Genomic DNA, 17179 nt, shown 5'->3' with positions numbered 1-17179 from the left:
CCCGGCTGCGGACCAGGGGTGTGAGCTCTTCAGCCTGCCCTGCGTCAGTCAGTCCCTCCAGGACCAAGGTCCCAGGCTCTCCTGCCAGGGGCCGGTGGCCGCCCTGCCCCCCTGTTGTGGGGTGACATCTGAGTGGCCCCCGTGTCCCCCCAGGTCTTGTCCATGAAGAAAGAGCTGAACCCGGTAGAGCTGGATTTCCTCCTGCGGTTCCCCTTCAAGGCGGGGGTCCTGTCCCCGGTGGACTTCCTGCAGCACCAGGGATGGGGCGGCATCAAGGTGGGCGCGCAGGCTCGAACATGCTCCTCTCCCTGCGCGAGGCCCCTGGTGATCACCCTGGGAACGGGGGGGGGGGCGCCGGGGTGCAGAGGGCTGCCTGCCGGCTCGCAGGAAACTCTACTTTCCTGTCCAAACACGGCCCCTGAGCCACGGGCGGCCCCTACCACCGCCCCACCTCCGAGCCAAAGCTTCAAGTAAACACCTCCAATTCCGGGCACACGCACTGGGGGCCCTTGGTGTCTCTGTTCAGAAGACCTTAAGAACAGGGTCCCCTGTGACCGGGGCGGCGCCCCGGTCCCACAGCCCTCTTGGGGGTCGGCCCCCAGGTCATGTGCCTCCGTTGTTCAATCCGGGCCTCTGCACTGGGAGTGGGGGCTGAAGCTTAAAGGCCGCCTGCCCCCAGGCCCTGTCGGAGATGGATGAGTTCAAGAACCTGGACAGCGACATCGAAGGGTCCGCCAAGCGGTGGAAGAAGCTGGTGGAGTCAGAAGCCCCGGAGAAGGAGATCTTCCCCAAGGAGTGGAAGAACAAAACGGCGCTGCAGAAGCTGTGCGTGCTGAGATGCATGCGGCCGGACCGCATGACCTACGCTGTCAGGTGGGCGTGGTGCCCCGGGAGGGGCGGTGCCTGGGCGGGGGGAGGGGCTACCCGTGGCCCCGCCCCTGTTGGGGGGACGGGACCCCGCCCGCTGCCGCCAGGCCCCTTCTCCCGCTAGCCTGAACAGGGCACCCCATCAGAGCTGCATGCTGTGCACCAGGCGCCAAAGCGTGGGCTCCCCTGTGCCCCCAGCGGAGCGGCCCGAGGCTCACTGGCCCCAAGAGGGCAGCACCTGAGGGGGATGGGTGCTGGCAAACGCATCTCCCAGCAAAGGCCCTGGTTTGCAGCAGTTTCTGTGATGTGGCTGTCCCGGCCGGGAGTGGGCCCCGCACTCCTCTGCCGGGGACGCGGCGCCCAGAGTGGTGGAGCCCCCACCCCGAAACACCACACACCGTTCATCGTTAATTCACCGGCAGAGGATGACCACGTGGCCTGGCCATGTCCTTAGCAACAGTTGATTTAGTGACATTCCTGCCTACATTCCCAAAGTCCTTCCTGGACAAGGATCCTAGCATCCACATTCCCGGCCCACTCAGAGGCCGGAATCGAGTACAATTGGAGGCTTTCGGGCGGTGTGTTCCCTGGCCCCCCCAGCCAGGAGCCGGCATCAGTTCAGGGAAACTGCATAGGAGCCAGTGAAGGCCAGGGCAGGTGGTGGACACTGATAAGCGTGTCCCCAGGAAGCCCCGAGGCTTCGAGGCTCCCCCCGGAGTCCGAGGGAAGGGGTCGGAGGGTGTGGGGTGGCCTCCAAGTGAGCAGGCCGCCACCAGGCCACCCGACGGTCCTCCAGGATAAGGACAGAGCGTCCGATGGCCGGCTGCTTGAGCGTGAGTGCCTCCTCTCCTGCTGTTCTTTGAAAGACTGACTTGCTTCTTCTAAAGATGCCGAATCTTAGCATTTTAGCTCCTGTGACTCATTCGGAATACAGTAAGCTCAGCCGTTGGTGATGGAGGAAGAAGGGCAAAGCGAGACCCGAATGTCACCCCAAAGATCCCTCAATCTCCCGTGAGAGGGGGCCTCGACTGACCCCAGAAAGACAGTTTGGGGCTTGGAACAAAGAGGTGCTTCTGGGAAGAGAGGCATTAAAGGAAAATTCCTTTTTCCCTGTGATTTTTCTGATGAACCATATCCCGTGGTCCTGGAAACTCACCAAAATGGCTACAACATGAACTTCCTTCCTCCTCAACCCCCGGTCAGGGGACCGCCAGGACGCAGAGCCCCATCTGTGCTCCCCTTCTGCCGCCCAGATGAGAACCTGACCTGCCCTCTTCCTTGGGGGGCACAGAGGGCTCGAAGGACCCATGGGTACCCCGGCACCGGGGCGTGCTCACCTGCGATGCCCTGGTTATGGCCCCATTGAGGCTTGTGTTTCTCCCCAGGTGACCTGGGATCCTCTGAAAGCAGGGCAGCGGGAGACCACCTCTCACCTGCTCACATGCAGGCCTCTCCAGGGAAACACGCCTCTGCGGGGCCCAGCAGGGATGGGGTGCACCCGCTCCCCCTCCACACACCCCCCTGCAAAGAGGAAAGCCCCCGGAAGTGGAGACGTGTTCTGCCTAAGAAAGCCCACCAAGAAATGGCCCTTCTGCCTGGGGTCACAGCCCACCCCGTCCCCCTCGCCTTCGGATCTGACCAGTGCGTGTCCCTCAGGAACTTCGTGGAGGAGAAGATGGGCAGCAAGTTTGTGGAAGGTCGAAGCGTCGAGTTTTCCAAGTCCTATGAGGAGAGCAGCCCCTCCACACCGATCTTCTTCATCCTTTCCCCCGGCGTCGACCCCCTGAAAGACGTGGAAGCCCTGGGTGAGTGTGACCGGCCGGGGGGGGCGGTCACAGGAGGGGGCGGCCACATCACTGGTCATCAGGAAATGCCCATCAAAACCGCAGGGAGGGGCCCCTGCACGTAACCCATTAGGACAGCTCTCGTCATCAAAGACACAGAAAGTGATGGGCACTGGAGGGACACAGAGAAACAGGGGCCCCTGGCATGGCTGGCGGGGCCGCAAGAAGGCACAGCCACCGTGGAAGGTGGGCTGGTGCTTCCTCTGTGGCTGCTCGCGCCGTCGCCGTGTGACCCAGCGGCTCCACAGCTGGTACACACCCCGAGGATGAAACAGGTGGCCAAGCAGGTACTTCGTAGGGCTGCTGGCTCACAGCCACCACAAGGCAGTACAACCCAGCGTCCATCAATTACTGAGTGGTTAATCCTAACGTGGTAGATCCATTCAACGGGCTGGCGTTCAGCCACAAAAAAACGATAAAGTGTCAACACACGCAACACGCACGGAGATAGAAAAAAATGTGCCAGGAGGAATCCAGGCCTGGCACAAAGGCCCCGTTTACGCAGCTCCGATGATCTGAAATACCCGGAATAGGTAAATCCAGAGAGACGGAAGGCTGATGTGGCGGCCGGGGGAGGGGGAGGGAGGGCATCTTTTCAGGGTGATGAAAACCTTCTGGAACCGGGTGGATGGTTGCACAACGTAGCGAACGTTAAATGTCATTGAGCCATACATACACTTAAAGACAGCCCTAACGGGTAAACTTGACATCCTGTGCGTTTCACCACAACACAGAACAGAGCGGGGAGCGTGTGGAATTCCCAGCGGGGTTGCAGAGCCTCAACCTTCGTCAGCAGGCCCCGTGCTCTTCCTGTTTTCCTTGCCTTTAGGGAAGAGACTGGGATTTACCATAGACAACGGGAAACTCCACAATGTGTCCCTGGGGCAGGGACAGGAGGTGGTGGCCGAGAACGCCCTGGATGTGGCAGCGGAGATGGGACACTGGGTCATTCTGCAGGTACGGAGGCGCCCTCTGGCGCAGGGGCTCCCCGCCCGGAGGCGGCCGCGGGGACAGGCCTGAAGGCTCGAAAGAGAGCAGGTCCTGGGCTTTCTGCGCACCATCGTGGGAGGGGGCGGGCGGCTGCCCCACCAGGTCCCTCTGCCTGGCCAGCTGGGTGCTGAGGCTGTCAGGACCACCTTCCTCAGTGAGGACACTGGGGTTAGGCCCGGGGACCCCTGAAGAGATGCTCTTCCTCCTCCCCCTCCTGAAGAGATCCTCCTCCCTGTCCCCCTCCCCCTCCCCCTCACTCACTTGGGGGAAGCAACAGTGGCCTGGGGGGCGCTGTGTCCACATTCTGGGCCCAGCAGCCTCCCCACGCCCTCTCCTGCACGCAGACCAGCTCCTCCAGGCCCGCCCGCTCCCATAGTCCCCAGGGTGTGCTGACCTCAATCTGCAGGCCCAGCCTGGTCCCTTGTGGAGACCCCAGCTTCAGGCCGTCCCTTTTCACCCAAACCCCTCAGGGGAGAGGTGGGGACCGCATAACCCAGCCTTGTGTGGGGGAGGGGGGCCGGGAAGGACTCGCCTTCCGGCTGGTGAGCTTGAACTAACAAGCACAAGGACAGACTCAGCCTCAGCGCCACCGAAGGTGAAGTTCCCCAGCACGCCCGGCGCCTGGGGAAGGGGGGACGGCGGGGAGGGGCGCAGGGGTGCTGAGCCCCAGTCTCGGCCACAGAACATCCACCTGGTGGCGCGGTGGCTGAGTACGCTGGACAAGAAGGTGGAGCGGTACAGCACGGGCAGCCACGAGGACTACCGCGTGTTCATCAGCGCCGAGCCCGCCCCCAGCCCCGAGTCCCACATCATCCCCCAGGGCATCTTGGAAAACGCCATCAAGATCACCAACGAGCCGCCCACCGGCATGCACGCCAACCTGCACAAGGCTCTGGACCTCTTCACTCAGGTGAGGCGCTTCCCCTCTGGTGCGCCCCCTGCGCCCAGCCCCTGCCCCCGCCTCGTGCAGCCCCAGCTTGGGGCAACCTCAGGGCGCGGGCAGAAAGGCGCCCTCCGGCCTGTGCTGCTGAGACTCGGAACTGGGGGGACGCCTCCACACGGGTCCTCCGCGCTCCACGCCACCCCCGGTGCCCACCTCCCACCACGGAATCAACATATTCGTGCAAAGCTGAGTGGAATGCACATAATGCCAAACGCATTCAAGTTACAGCCGTACAAACCAGAAATGCATATTTGTAACCGGTTTCACGACCTGCGAGCCAGCATGGGTGAATGCGGTGTGGGTCACCTCGGGAAGGGGCCCGGCTCCCGGCGTGTGCTGGGGCTGCAGTGCCCCCCTGCCCCGGGCCCTCCTCTGGCTCAAGAGGCAGCAGAAGAGAAGGGTCCTCATTGGCTCTGGCTGCCAGGCCTCCCCCCCACNCCTCACCCTCCTGCAGGCTGTTGGCAGAGCTGGACTCGTCCCAGCCAGGGCGCACGTGCCTTCCCGCAGGACACCCTGGAGATGTGCTCCAAGGAGATCGAGTTCAAGTGCATCCTCTTCGCCCTGTGCTACTTCCACGCCGTGGTGGCCGAGAGGCGCAAGTTCGGGGCCCAGGGCTGGAACAGGTCGTACCCCTTCAACAACGGGGACCTCACCATCTCCATCAACGTGCTGTACAACTACCTGGAGGCCAACAGCAAGGTAGGGGAGCCCGGGCCCAGCGGGTTCTGTGCCCCGCACCCTTACCGCCTTGTGCTCAGCACGCACCGCACGGGGCTCCTAAGCCAAAGAAAACCTGCCCTGTGACCCCACCAATATGACGACTGTCGCCCAGGCCCCGGCCACCACCCCCGCAGCACCTGTCAGCTGTCTGGCCGTTTCCCCGCTTGTTAGCAACTGCACGGGGGCAGGTATCTTTGAGGACCCGCCCAGAAGTCCTGGGGCGAGAGGAGCGGATGAGGGACCTCCCCGGAGTGCGGTCAATGTCTGGGGACAGAACCTAGGTCTGTCCCAGAGGGAGAGCCAGAAAAACCTCCCTGGGTGGCGGGCGCTGCTTTCGTTCTCCCGAAAACGGAAATAAACGTGCGCAGCGATCTGCAGGCAGCCTCGGAGGAGACGGGGAGCCCCGCCTCCACAGTCCCTCCAGGAGTCGGGTTCAGAGGCTGGGGCGGACCGGCACCACTGCTGGGAACCCCCCGGAGAGGCAGGCGCCTGCGGCCCCCGTACGCCGNACCAGGCAGCACCCCTCCCAATGCCTCAGGGGCCAGGTCACAAGTGAAGCCCAGCTCTGCCCCTGACCAGGCACCTGGCCTCACGCCTTGGGGGTTAAGCAAGGAAGGGGCCCCCACCTGGCCTCGGGGCGCCTCCTGGGCCACCTGCCAAGCTAGCCCTGCTCGCCCAATAAGGTCTGCCGAGGGGCCACCTGTGACGACCTCTGGTGGCCTCTGAGGGCAAACACCGCTGCTGGCCTGGCCCTGACCGCACGCGACGGCCCTCGGCACGGCCATCGCCGGAGTCGGAGCGCAGCGTGCTGCTTGCTGACTTAGTTCCTGGCAAAACCCGGCCCCAGAGGGCCCCCCAGAGGGCAGGGGGGCAGAAGGGGCCGGCGTTCATGTCCACGGGGAGGGCAAGGCCGTCGCCACCTGCGGGTCGGGAGCCTGGAGTGCTGCTGGCTCAGGTCACCGGAAACAGGGTGGGAGCTGAAGGCCCGCGGCTGCCTTCCAACGCACGCCAGCGAGCACGTGCTGGGACCGGCCGTGACGAAGCGTCCCCACCACCTCCGCACGTCACTTAGGCTTTACGGGCAGATTCACGTGGCAGCAACCGCCTCGCTCGAGTGTTTTAAAGACGTTTACCTAGACTCTTGCCCCGTCATACGCGCACGGAAGCCAAGGTGGGTGGGACACTGGTCCAGGACGCTGGCCCCGAGCCCCGGCGAGCAGCGGACGGCAGCGAAGGACACACATGGGAACGCGCATCCTGCCGAGCCGAGCGCGGCGGGCGGCGGGCGGCACGACCCCTCCTCTGTTGCTAGGTAACCACCTGTGACAAGGCCCGCGTCCCACGCTTGTCCCCCCAGCTCTGAGCAGTCGCTCGGGGTTCCACAAACAGACTCAGCGAGAGGCCGGGCACCGCCTCTGACGTGCGCTCTGGGACTTGATCGGCACCGTCCCTGCCCGCTGGTCCCACGGCCCCCACCCCGTGGGGACGGACAGGAGGGGCCCGTGGCCAGCCCTGCCTCCCACAACAAACGAGCAAAGTGCAGAAAACGCAGCTCAGCGCGTTCCCAAGACTGCCAGGCAGAGCACAAGCTGTAAGGCACCGAACGACAGTTAGAGAATGTGAGTATTTTGAGTGAAAACCACATCCGACAACTGTTCAATCCATTGGCAAGCTCTTACCCAACTCTGGCCGGAGGCAGCAGCGGATGCCAGCCCCACACGCGAGCGGTGAGTCCAAACTGCGGGTGAGGTGTGAGCCGCGGCGCGCACTCCTGGGGCAGCGAGGGCATGAGACCCCGCGCTAACTCATCGTCTCCACGCGGCTCCCTGCTGTGGGAACGGCGGTCCCACGCGGCTGCTGGCGAATCTGAAATTATGCATGTGGCTGCCATCTGTGGCTCCCGTGTGGATTGCGCTTGGGCAGCACTATGTGTGAGGAACAGCAATGTGCTGGCACCTGGAAGGCAGAGATCACCCGCTGGCTTCCCGGAGGAGGCGGCATCTGAGCTGGCTTTGGAAGTCGAGCATCGCCTCGGCAAGTGGTGGCAGAGAGGAGCGTTCCGGGCTGAGTGCGAGGTTGGACACCCCGTTCTGGGAGGCTGAGCACCCCCTAGGCCCCCCGCTGGGGCTCCCGGTGCTGCAAAGCCCTGCAGGGCACATGTGGCGAGAGGGGCGACACGCTGGGAAACTCCGTGCCAGGCAAGCCCAGCGGGATGGAAGGAAGACCCACTGGACGGACACACTGCACAGACCGACGGGCCGACAGAAATGGCGCCCGAGCGTCCATACCCCGTCAGCACGGAATTAAACCGCTCTCGTCAGGCGGCCAGCGTGCACGGTCACGGGTGGTGCACATTTCCGAGCGGGGACACAACTTGGGGCTGCAGGGTGGGCCTCGGGGCCGGAGGTCGTGGACACAGAGGCCAGGCTGCGAGCGGAGGGGAGCAGCTGGGGACCCACGCCAGAGAAGGCGGGACTCCGCCGCGCGGGGCTGNGCTGCCCGCCGGTCCTCCCTCAGGTGCCCTGGGACGACCTGCGCTACCTGTTTGGAGAAATCATGTACGGCGGCCACATCACGGACGACTGGGACCGCCGGCTCTGCAGGACGTACCTGGCGGAGTACGTCCGCGCCGAGATGCTGGAAGGCGAGACCCTGCTGGCCCCGGGCTTCCAGATCCCCCCCAACCTGGACTACAAGGTGAGGGGGCCCCTTGCTCGGGGACACGAGCTCGTCCTGTGATGCAGCGGCGGCAAGAAGCCACAGAGCCTTCGTTCATGTGGCCGGGCGGGGGGGGGCATCGGAGAACCAGTGGGGGCGTGGGCGGAACGTTCTGGTCAGGAAGGCATCGTCAACGGCGGACACGGGTCCCCTGGCGGCCTGCTCACCGAGCGCCCCTCTGCAGGGTTACCACGAGTACGTCGACGAGAACCTGCCCCCCGAGAGTCCCTACCTGTACGGCCTGCACCCCAACGCAGAGATTGGCTTTTTGACGGTCACCTCAGAGAAGCTGTTCCGGACGGTCCTGGAGATGCAGCCCAAAGAGACGGACTCGGGAGCAGGCACCGGAGTATCTCGCGAGGAGAAGGCAGGAGGCCCGGCGCCCAGCCCAGCGGGGGCACAGAGGGGCGGGGCCCAGAACCTGGGGTCGGGAAGCACACCCCCAGGAAGGGGGCTGGGGCTGCGGGCCGGCTGACAGGCCCCAGTGGGGACGGCTCCTGGGCGGCCCCCCTCCCCACAGCCTCGCGCCCGTGAGCAGGAAGCGCACCAGATGGCTGGACGCGTAACAGTCCCTCCCATGAGCTGAGGGCCCACGGTGGGCATACCCCAGTAACACACAACCCGGCAACAGAAGACCCCTCCACGCACTCCCACTTGCCCGGGCCACCCCTGCCAGCTCGTGTGCAATCAGCACCTTCACGCCGTTTAGTAAATTCTGGGGAAGTTCTAGTAACGCACAGCTAAGTAGTTAGTGGGCTTTCCGGAGGTAGATGGAATTCTGGACCCCAAGACCCTCAGGGCTGAGAGGCCTCAGGACCCTTTCTTGGTGTGACGACTGACCCCACACGTCTCCTGACTGCAGCACACTCTTGGTGTGACGACTGACCCCACACTCCTGGGCAGGGTGTGGCCACACGGTCCCCACAGGGTCTGAAGGCACCAGGCGAGGGTGGCCTGCCGCTCCCACGGTCTTGGCGACGGAACCCAAATATTCAAAGCTGTTGGCCAAGATTCTCTCCTCTCGTCAGACATGTGGCTGCACTTCCACGACCCAGGCGCCCCCCCAGCGCCCTTTGCTCCGGGAGTCCTAGTGGTGTGTGTGCAACGCAGGCTCCCCAGCCCAGACGCTGGAGGTGGGCCGGAGGGCACGTGTGGTGACGGGGCTTGTCGGTGACCGACTTCCAGGTGAAGGCCGTGCTGGAGGAGATCCTAGAGAAGATTCCGGAGACCTTCAACATGGCCGAGATCATGGCGAAGGCCGCTGAGAAGACCCCGTACGTGGTGGTCGCCTTCCAGGAGTGCGAGAGGATGAACATCCTCACCAACGAGATGCGCCGCTCGCTGAAGGAGCTGAACCTGGGGCTGAAGGTGAGACGCAAGGGCCCCCTGGGACCAGGGACGCGGCTTCAGAGGCCGGCTGGCGCCGCAAGCCACCTGGGCTGCAGGACGCGGGGGCCCAGCCTGGTCCCGAGCTGCGGGCCCGCCATGCCAGGCCAGGGTGGCACACACCGGCCTCCAAGCCAAACTGCCTTCTTTCGAGGGCCTGTGGCACAGGCGGGGCGGGCAGGCGAGACCAGGTGTGTGACTGGCCAGGTCTGCGTGCCCACCAGCGCCCTCTGTCCCTTAGGGGGAATTGACCATCACGACTGACATGGAGGACCTGTCCATCGCCCTGTTCTACGACACCGTGCCCGACACGTGGGTGGCCCGGGCCTACCCCTCCATGATGAGCCTGGCAGCCTGGCTTGCTGACCTGCTGCTCCGCATCAGGGTAAGCACCATCCGGAGTCACAGCAGACCCACACCCTGGGCCGTCAGGAGGGGGATGGGAGGGGGCGGGCAGACGTGTGCCTCACTAGAGGCCCGGAGGTACCCTGGCTGGCGTGGCCTGACCAGGTCAGAGCAGGACTGGAAGGGCCTGGCCGTGTGGGCGCTTCCCGCAGAAGGGAGGAGACAGCAGGTCTGAGGCCGGAGCAGGTTCCGTTGACCGACACGGCCCCCTCCGCCAGAACCCAAAGACCTGGGCCAGTTGGAGGCGGGGGGGCCCGTTGGGGGAGCCAGCCCATCAAAGCTTCCTTTGGGCCCCCAACTTGTCCTCAAACGTTAAACCCTCCTCGGAGCCCCTCTTTCTGTTCTCTCATTTAAACTGGAGCCAGCAGGCACTGCCGTTGCACAGGTAGGTGGCCGGGCCTCTCCGACCCACCCACATGGCTCCCCTGCGAGCTGCCTCGGTTCGGGAAGGTCTGGGTGTTAGCCCCGTGTGCATTTCCACCAGGAGCTCGAGGCCTGGACAACGGACTTCGCCCTGCCCACCACCGTGTGGCTGGCCGGCTTCTTCAACCCGCAGTCCTTCCTCACGGCCATCATGCAGTCCATGGCCAGGAAGAACGAGTGGCCCCTGGACAAGATGTGTCTGTCTGTGGAAGTGACCAAGAAGAACCGAGAAGACATGACGGCCCCGCCCCGAGAGGGCTCCTACGTGTATGGGCTCTTCATGGAAGGTAACCGGGTGCCGGTCTGCGGAAGCTTCTGGAGCCAGTCCTGCTGGGCGGGTGCGGCGAGCGGAAGGGGCACACGGCCTTGAGGCTTGGCGCTGGCCAGAGCAGGTGACGCAGCTCTGACGGTGTTCTGGGGACCAGCCAGCCTGCCTCCACTTTGCCGTAAGTGGTACGAGCGCCTGTCTCAAGGCAGTGCAGACCACGGCCCTCCAGGGACAGCGCAGGGTGGACAGACGTCTGGGGGCGCCAGCCACCCGGTCCCTCAGACCTCCGGCCCACATAGCGACTGACGTCATCCCCTTACCTAGGGAGTGCAGGGCTCCCCAGTCCCCATATCAGAGACGAGCCAGCAAGAGTCGCTCTACGTGTTTATTTTGGAATTACAGACAGGAAATACAAACACCATTAACAGGGCGAGTAGAAACAGCAGTGTGGTTAAAGGCAAATGAAAGTTCCGTGTGCACATACATGTAATCACGTGCACCGTGCGTGCACACGCAGGCTAGACGCTACATACGAAGGGAATCAGGGCACGTTAATCTCCCGTAACGTTCAGCTGGAGGTACTATTTCCTGCCACTGAAGTTGAGAAGGCTGACGGGTAGGTTCTGGAAACATTACACGTGTAAACGGGTGGCACCGAGAGCTTCAGGCTGAGCTGGCCCTCAGAAGCACGTGGCAGGGTCACCACGGGTACCACACTCCGTCGCCGTCCTCCACTCACGGTCCAGCCCCGCACCCCGCCGTGGCCCACAGCCAGCACCCCACGCGGCACCCGGGCACGACCCCACGGGCCACCCTGACCTCGCCGTCCTGCAGGAGCCCGCTGGGACACCCAGACCGGAGTCATCGCCGAAGCAAGGCTGAAGGAGCTGACGCCAGCCATGCCCGTCATCTTCATCAAGGCCATTCCTGTGGACCGCATGGAGACCAAGAACATCTATGAGTGTCCTGTGTACAAAACACGCATCCGCGGCCCCACCTACGTCTGGACCTTTAACCTCAAGACCAAAGAGAAAGCGGCCAAGTGGATCCTGGCGGCCGTGGCCCTGCTCCTCCAGGCCTAGCGTGGGCCACGCCTCCCAGGGCCGGAGCCGAACCCCAGCTGCAACGGGCGATCAGAAGCTCCGTCTTACACTGTCACTTATTTTTATAGGAACAGCGGGCTGCTTTTTGTTCTAATCCAGGCACTTTAGAGCCACGGGGAGGGGATGGCATGAAAGAGCGGGGCTCAGGCTGGATTAAAGCAGTGAAGCCACTTAGCTGGACCTGTCTGTTTCACAGGGGCCGGGCTTCGGGCCTGGCTTGTGGGTAAGGCCCCCGTCCCCAGCTGCCGAGGCAAGCGTCCCGGGAGCCCAACCTCCAAATCCTGACCCGCCAGAGGGCCTCCCACAAGTGGCACGCAGGCTTTGGGTGCGGCCATCGTGCCCTCTGGCCTGACGCTACACGCACACCACCCACCAGTGAGGGGCAGGGTGTTCCCTCATAGGAGCGGCCACCTCCACACGGTCCCCTGAAGCACTGTTCCCTGCTCCCAGAGACACAGGACCTCTCTGAATTAGGAAAAAGCCGCCTCCTGCCACTGGAGTTTGGAGACGTGCCCACACCAGAGGCCACGTTTCCCCTCGGGCTGAGCTGCTGCTGCACCTGCCCGCTTTCTAAACCGTGGGAACAGAACACAGTGAGCGTGGATGCCGGGCCCACTCAAACATGTGTGGCCTCTGAGGCCACAGACTTGTCACTTCCACAGTAACTGAGCTCAAGGGTCCCTCCTTAGTGGACTTGGCTCCTTCCTCCCACCCCGGGGCCCCCAGAACCGAACTGCGGCACGCAAGCTGGGCAAGGCGCGCTGCTTGGCGCCCAAGAAACTCTGGCTTCCAGCCAGGTGAGGCTCCCCCACAGTGAACTGGGGGACACTCACCGCAGTGGGCACGGGAAGGCCAACATCCCCGTCCCTTTGGACAAGCCCCTCAGCCTGTTTGTGTTACAGGCCCTTAAACTTGTCCAGGGAGACGGAACTAAGAAGCACCATCCCGGTGACGCAAGGCACCCCAAGCACACAGCCTGCCGCACACAGTTGCGGCGGGGGGTGGCAGGGTGAGTGCCCGGAGACGACCCCGCTGACGCCGCAGGGGCTGACTTTCTGTGGCTGTTCCAGCCACGTGAGCAGGCTGCCCTTCGGGGCTGGTGGGAATAGTGGGAAGAAAGGACGGAGTGAGGAGCCAGAAAGCTGGGGCCGCAGGGGAGGCAGCCAGCCAGGCCCGCGGGCCGCCCCCTGACGTCCTCAGGCTTAAACGGGGAGCACAGGGAGCCCTCTGGGAACATCTGGCTTTGGGCCGGGCTCAGTCTGATCCTGAGGTTTCGTGAAAATGTTTTTCCAAGCATTCTCACCAGAGCCACGGGAGCAGAGACCCCAGAAGATGGAATTCTGAGGGTGACAATGCACAGCAGCCCTGGGGCCCGGGAGCTCATAAAAGATGGAGAAGTACCCATCAAATCCTCCTGTGGAGATGGAGGGTCCAAGCCCTTTGGGGCCACCCCTCAAGGCCCGCAGGACTCTGGGCCACCGGGCCAGGCTCCTGGGCCACCACTCTGCTGGCCAGGAGGGGTCGCTGCTGCCCTTCGTGTCCAAGCCGGAGGGCCAGGGAGCCAGAGGGGGCGCCCGAGGACCAGGGAGCCAGCCACTCCTCTGACAGAGAGAAAACTACCAGTGGCCACCAGGCAACTCATTTTTAATCCCTGGTAATAACCACAAAATGGGAAGGTTTTCCAATTTGCCTTTAGAGCCTGAAACAAAACAGCAATTTATTCCGCACGTATTGCAAGCAGCCAACAGAATGATCTCGCAAGTTTCTAAGACCGTATTCACCTCCGGGTTGCAATCTGGTACCGGGGAGAGTGGAGTGGCCTGAAGCCTACCCTGCGTCTGACGGTGCCCACCTGCAGTGCCCTACTCTCTGCCCTGAGCCCCCATCTCCTGGGGGACCGGAGGGGCTGGCAGAGAGCACAGGGCTGGGAGAGCGCCCAGGGACGTCCTGAGGGAATTAGCTGAGACAAAGGGAGCCACTGAGCGTGGAGGGCACAGGCCCCGATTGCTCAAGCCGGGCTGTGGCACAATGTTTACTCTGGTCCCACGGAATGTGCAGGAATGTGAATGCTGTTTACCGAAAGCCTCTCTCCAAACAGAAACCCAGTGCCCTGGCACATTCTTTTGGCTTCTCTAGTCCAATTGTCCCACAGGACAATTTAACAACTAGTCCGAAGGCAAACAGTGTTAATGGACGTGCCGCGGCCCCGACTCCTCGATGCCGCGCCACGGAAGCCTGCGCGTCTGCTGGCCCTGCGCAGGGGGGAGCGGCCGCAGGCGCTCTCAGGCCAAGACGAGAAGCCGGAGCGCCCCGTGCACACAGCCAGACCGTGCGGGCAAGGCCGGAAGGGGACCAGTGGCAGCCGCCAGCCCCTGTGAGGGACACACGTGAAGGTGCTTCTGGGGCACCGCGCAGGGACGGGAGGCCATGTGTCCCCCTCCAGAGGATGGGCCGCCAGACCCTGCGGCTGAAAGGCCTTCTCTCAGGAAGGCATCTCGCTGTGCAAGGTTCGAGCACCTGGAGATGAAGAGATTGGGCAGCAGGTTTTGCAATCCACCCCTGGAGACGAGGCGGGCAGGGACCCTGGCCTCTGACAAATCTGCACGACAGGACAGGACAGGACGTGGGTTTTGAAGATGCCCTGCTGTGAGGTGTTTAGAGCAGATCCAATAAAAGGGCTCACTGACTCGCAAAGGAAAAAATTGACGGGAGCCCACAGATGAAAGGACATTTGGCTGACAGGTCACCAGGCCACAAGTGGACGGTCACTGGAACTTCAAGTCAAACGCGTGGAAAAATCTTAAGGAAATAAAAAGACTTCTGAGACAGCTGCAACTGTGAGCACCTTTGAGGCATCTGGTGACACTAAGGGACCCTTGCTGACGTCGCTCAGGTCACTGGTGTACGTCTGGGTCGGGTGTTTTATGAAGCAAGGGACACTACATTTGGCGGGGAGAGAAATGGCAATATATGCACGTTCTCTAGAAACAGGGACCAGTATGTAAAAGGCAAAAAAAAAAAAAAAAAAACACAGATAAGAGAGTCTAAAGTGGCTGCGGGGGAGGGCGAGGGAGAGAGGGCAGGAAACAGCTGCAGTCTGTCAGTTTTCTAGCCATGCTTTCTAAATTTGAACGCTATTTGAATAAAATTAAAAGTAATTAAAATAGAGGAAAAACTAACCGATGACGCAAAATACAATGTGGTTTCAAGGAAAGAAGTGCGGCACCAGCACCCAAGGGAGCCCCCACCACACCCCTGCGCTGCCACCTGAGCCCCACTCCCCCTTCCCCGCACCCCCACCCAGAGCCGGAGACGGTCCACGGGGAGTGTCTGGGGGCGAGGGCGGGCTCACTCGAGGGAGGCCCCCCTCCACCGGCAGCTGCACCTGCCCAGCGCCCCATCCGGCCTCCCCACAGCCCGGCTCGCGGCCCCCTGATGACGAAGCCCGCGGCTCTGGGCGCCAAGTGGCAGCCACCGTGCGCAGATCCCTGGTGGCAGGCTCCTCCTGGGGGGGCAGAGCGTGTCCTGTCACCAGAACCCGGCAGTTCCGAACGCCCCTCCTGCCGCCGTCACCCCAGCCCACTCTGCCGCCTAATCTAGCTCCGGGCCTCAACAACCTGGATGCCGACCATCGTGACCAGAGAGAGACAGAGCCCTCGGGCTCCTGCGAGGGGTCCTGGCAACCCCCCCACCCCGAGGCGGAAGCCACCAGCCCCACGCGTGGCCTCGCCAGGCCGCACCTGTCCATCCTCAGAAGAAGTTCTTGATCAGCGGAGTCACCATCTTCACCCAGAGCTTCACCTGCCGGCTGGGCTGCTCGAAGGTGGCGGAGGACACCACACCTGAGCGCAGGTAAAGCTGCTCCTGCTCCTGAGGAAGAGTGACAAACAGCCGTCAGGGCCTCCTGCGGCGCTGGGCAACACGACCCGAGGAGCCACCTGGGCGCAGGAGGGGCCGCCGGCACCCCTTCCTTGGCCAGCAACCCGGAAGTCCCAGCTTCTGTGCTCTCAAGACACACGTGTGTACAGAAGGGAGAAGGCTGAGGGCAAGTGCAGCCAGTAGCACCGATACTCACAAGTCTCCTCACTAAATGAGGCAGAGCAACTCAAAGACACGATTTTTAAACGGGACAGTTTTTCTTAAGTCGGCAAAATGTGGCTTTGTAATAATCGTGACCCTGTGTCGACAGAGGTCGAGGAAACAGGCGTCCCCATGTGCTGCCGATGGAAACGGGGTCACCCCATCTTTCTAAAGAGCAACAGGTAACGGGGTCACCCCATCTTTCTAGAGAGCAACAGGTATGAAATCCTTAGGAAGCTCCGTGTGCACGAACTCAGCCCAAGAAAGGGGCCCCTGCGTGGCTCGGTCGATTAAGTGTGCGACTCTTGATTTCGGCTCAAGTCATGATCTCACAGTTCGTGACACAGAGCCCTACATCAGGCTCTGTGCCGACAGCATGGAGCCTGCTTGGGATTCTCTCCCTCCCTCCCCCTCTCTGCCCTTCACACACTTGCTGGCTCTCTCTCCCAAAATAAACTTTTTTAAAATAATATTTTATCCCAAGAAAATAACTATGCGCTCAAGATTCTTGTATGCTGATATCTGTCCCAGCAACATTTATAAATAGGGGAGAAACTGGAAACCACCTAAATGTCCAACACCAACTAATTAAATATAATAAACCCACGTGACAAACCAGCATTCACCACGACATAATCGTGTTCTAGAAGAACGACACAGAGAATATAATCCTAACGTCATTAAAAAGAATCAAACCAGCTACACCTCTCACGGACACTGGAGGAGAGGAGTCCTCTGAATGACTGCCATGGATGGAGGGGTGGGCGTCTTCCAATTCTTAACGCCCACAATGCATGTTTACTTTGTATTTAAAAACAAATTAAAAAACACATAAAGAAACCTCCTCTTAAGCTGTGCATAGAATCTCTGAGAAGAAGCAGTTTTTTTTTTTTAAAACAACGCACCCGAGTCCCACGCTCCCATCGACAAGCGATCTGAAGTGGCAGCGGGAAAGCGGCCCTGACTGCTTCCACCGCTAGGGGCTGGGCGCGCGGTCCCGCTCTGGATCTGGCGTCACTCGGCCTAGAAGATGCCAGACTATCGCACAACATCATAAGGACTGGACAGAATGGCCTTGGAGGCACCGCCCACTGACTGCAGCAGCAGTGGCAGCGGCAGGAGGAGCACGGGGAGGGGGCTGCTCATGCTCCCTTCCCCGGGGGCGGGGCGGGGGGACGACCCAGCGCCCCCAGCGAGAGCAGGGCACGGAACACGTGTTCTGGAGAAAGCTCCAGGAAGTGTCCACAGCTTTCCCGTGGAGGGCCGGGCAGACCCAGGGCCCCGACTTCACTTGTCCTGCACGGTTCTCAGGCCCACAGCCTTCGCCACGCAGGGCAGGGCCCACGGGGCACGCGCACACCAGTGGCTCTTCTAGGCCAACTCTCACCCTCGGGCCTCCTGCCGGCAGCAGCAAAGGCCCCCGTCTCCGGCC

The 17179-nt window shown here is 62.3% G+C and overlaps 2 protein-coding genes across 5 annotated transcripts in view; one reads left to right on the top strand and one right to left on the bottom strand.

The window, feature by feature from the left end:
* Nucleotides 1–11841, top strand: part of DNAH17 (dynein axonemal heavy chain 17) — a 95911-nt gene extending 84070 nt beyond the window's left edge. Inside the window, exons 68-79 of the mRNA XM_077756334.1 lie at nucleotides 154–276; nucleotides 680–873; nucleotides 2524–2672; nucleotides 3541–3668; nucleotides 4384–4611; nucleotides 5152–5343; nucleotides 7882–8061; nucleotides 8267–8449; nucleotides 9268–9450; nucleotides 9710–9853; nucleotides 10358–10583; nucleotides 11399–11841. Coding sequence (XP_077612460.1) covers nucleotides 154–276; nucleotides 680–873; nucleotides 2524–2672; nucleotides 3541–3668; nucleotides 4384–4611; nucleotides 5152–5343; nucleotides 7882–8061; nucleotides 8267–8449; nucleotides 9268–9450; nucleotides 9710–9853; nucleotides 10358–10583; nucleotides 11399–11646 — 2178 coding nt within the window. The 3' untranslated portion in view covers nucleotides 11647–11841. The remainder of the gene's footprint in view (nucleotides 1–153; nucleotides 277–679; nucleotides 874–2523; nucleotides 2673–3540; nucleotides 3669–4383; nucleotides 4612–5151; nucleotides 5344–7881; nucleotides 8062–8266; nucleotides 8450–9267; nucleotides 9451–9709; nucleotides 9854–10357; nucleotides 10584–11398) is intronic.
* Nucleotides 11405–17179, bottom strand: part of PGS1 (phosphatidylglycerophosphate synthase 1) — a 29367-nt gene continuing 23592 nt past the window's right edge. For 2 of the 4 annotated variants that reach the window (XM_077755048.1, XM_077755043.1), the window contains 2 exons: nucleotides 15408–15537; nucleotides 11405–11491 (listed from right to left, as the gene is read on the bottom strand). In XM_077755048.1, coding sequence (XP_077611174.1) covers nucleotides 15418–15537 — 120 coding nt within the window. In that variant the 3' untranslated portion in view covers nucleotides 11405–11491; nucleotides 15408–15417. Of the gene's footprint in view, nucleotides 11492–15407; nucleotides 15538–17179 lie in introns of those variants that run through there. The other 2 variants (XM_077755064.1, XM_077755056.1) reach the window with 1 other exon arrangement.

This window comes from Crocuta crocuta, unplaced genomic scaffold (assembly GCF_008692635.1).
Source record: "Crocuta crocuta isolate KB4526 unplaced genomic scaffold, BGI_CrCroc_1.0 scaffold50, whole genome shotgun sequence".
Lineage (NCBI taxonomy): Eukaryota > Metazoa > Chordata > Mammalia > Carnivora > Hyaenidae > Crocuta > Crocuta crocuta.
The sequence above is the reverse complement of the archived record's forward strand: the minus strand, read 5'-3'. Positions and strand labels throughout refer to the sequence as shown.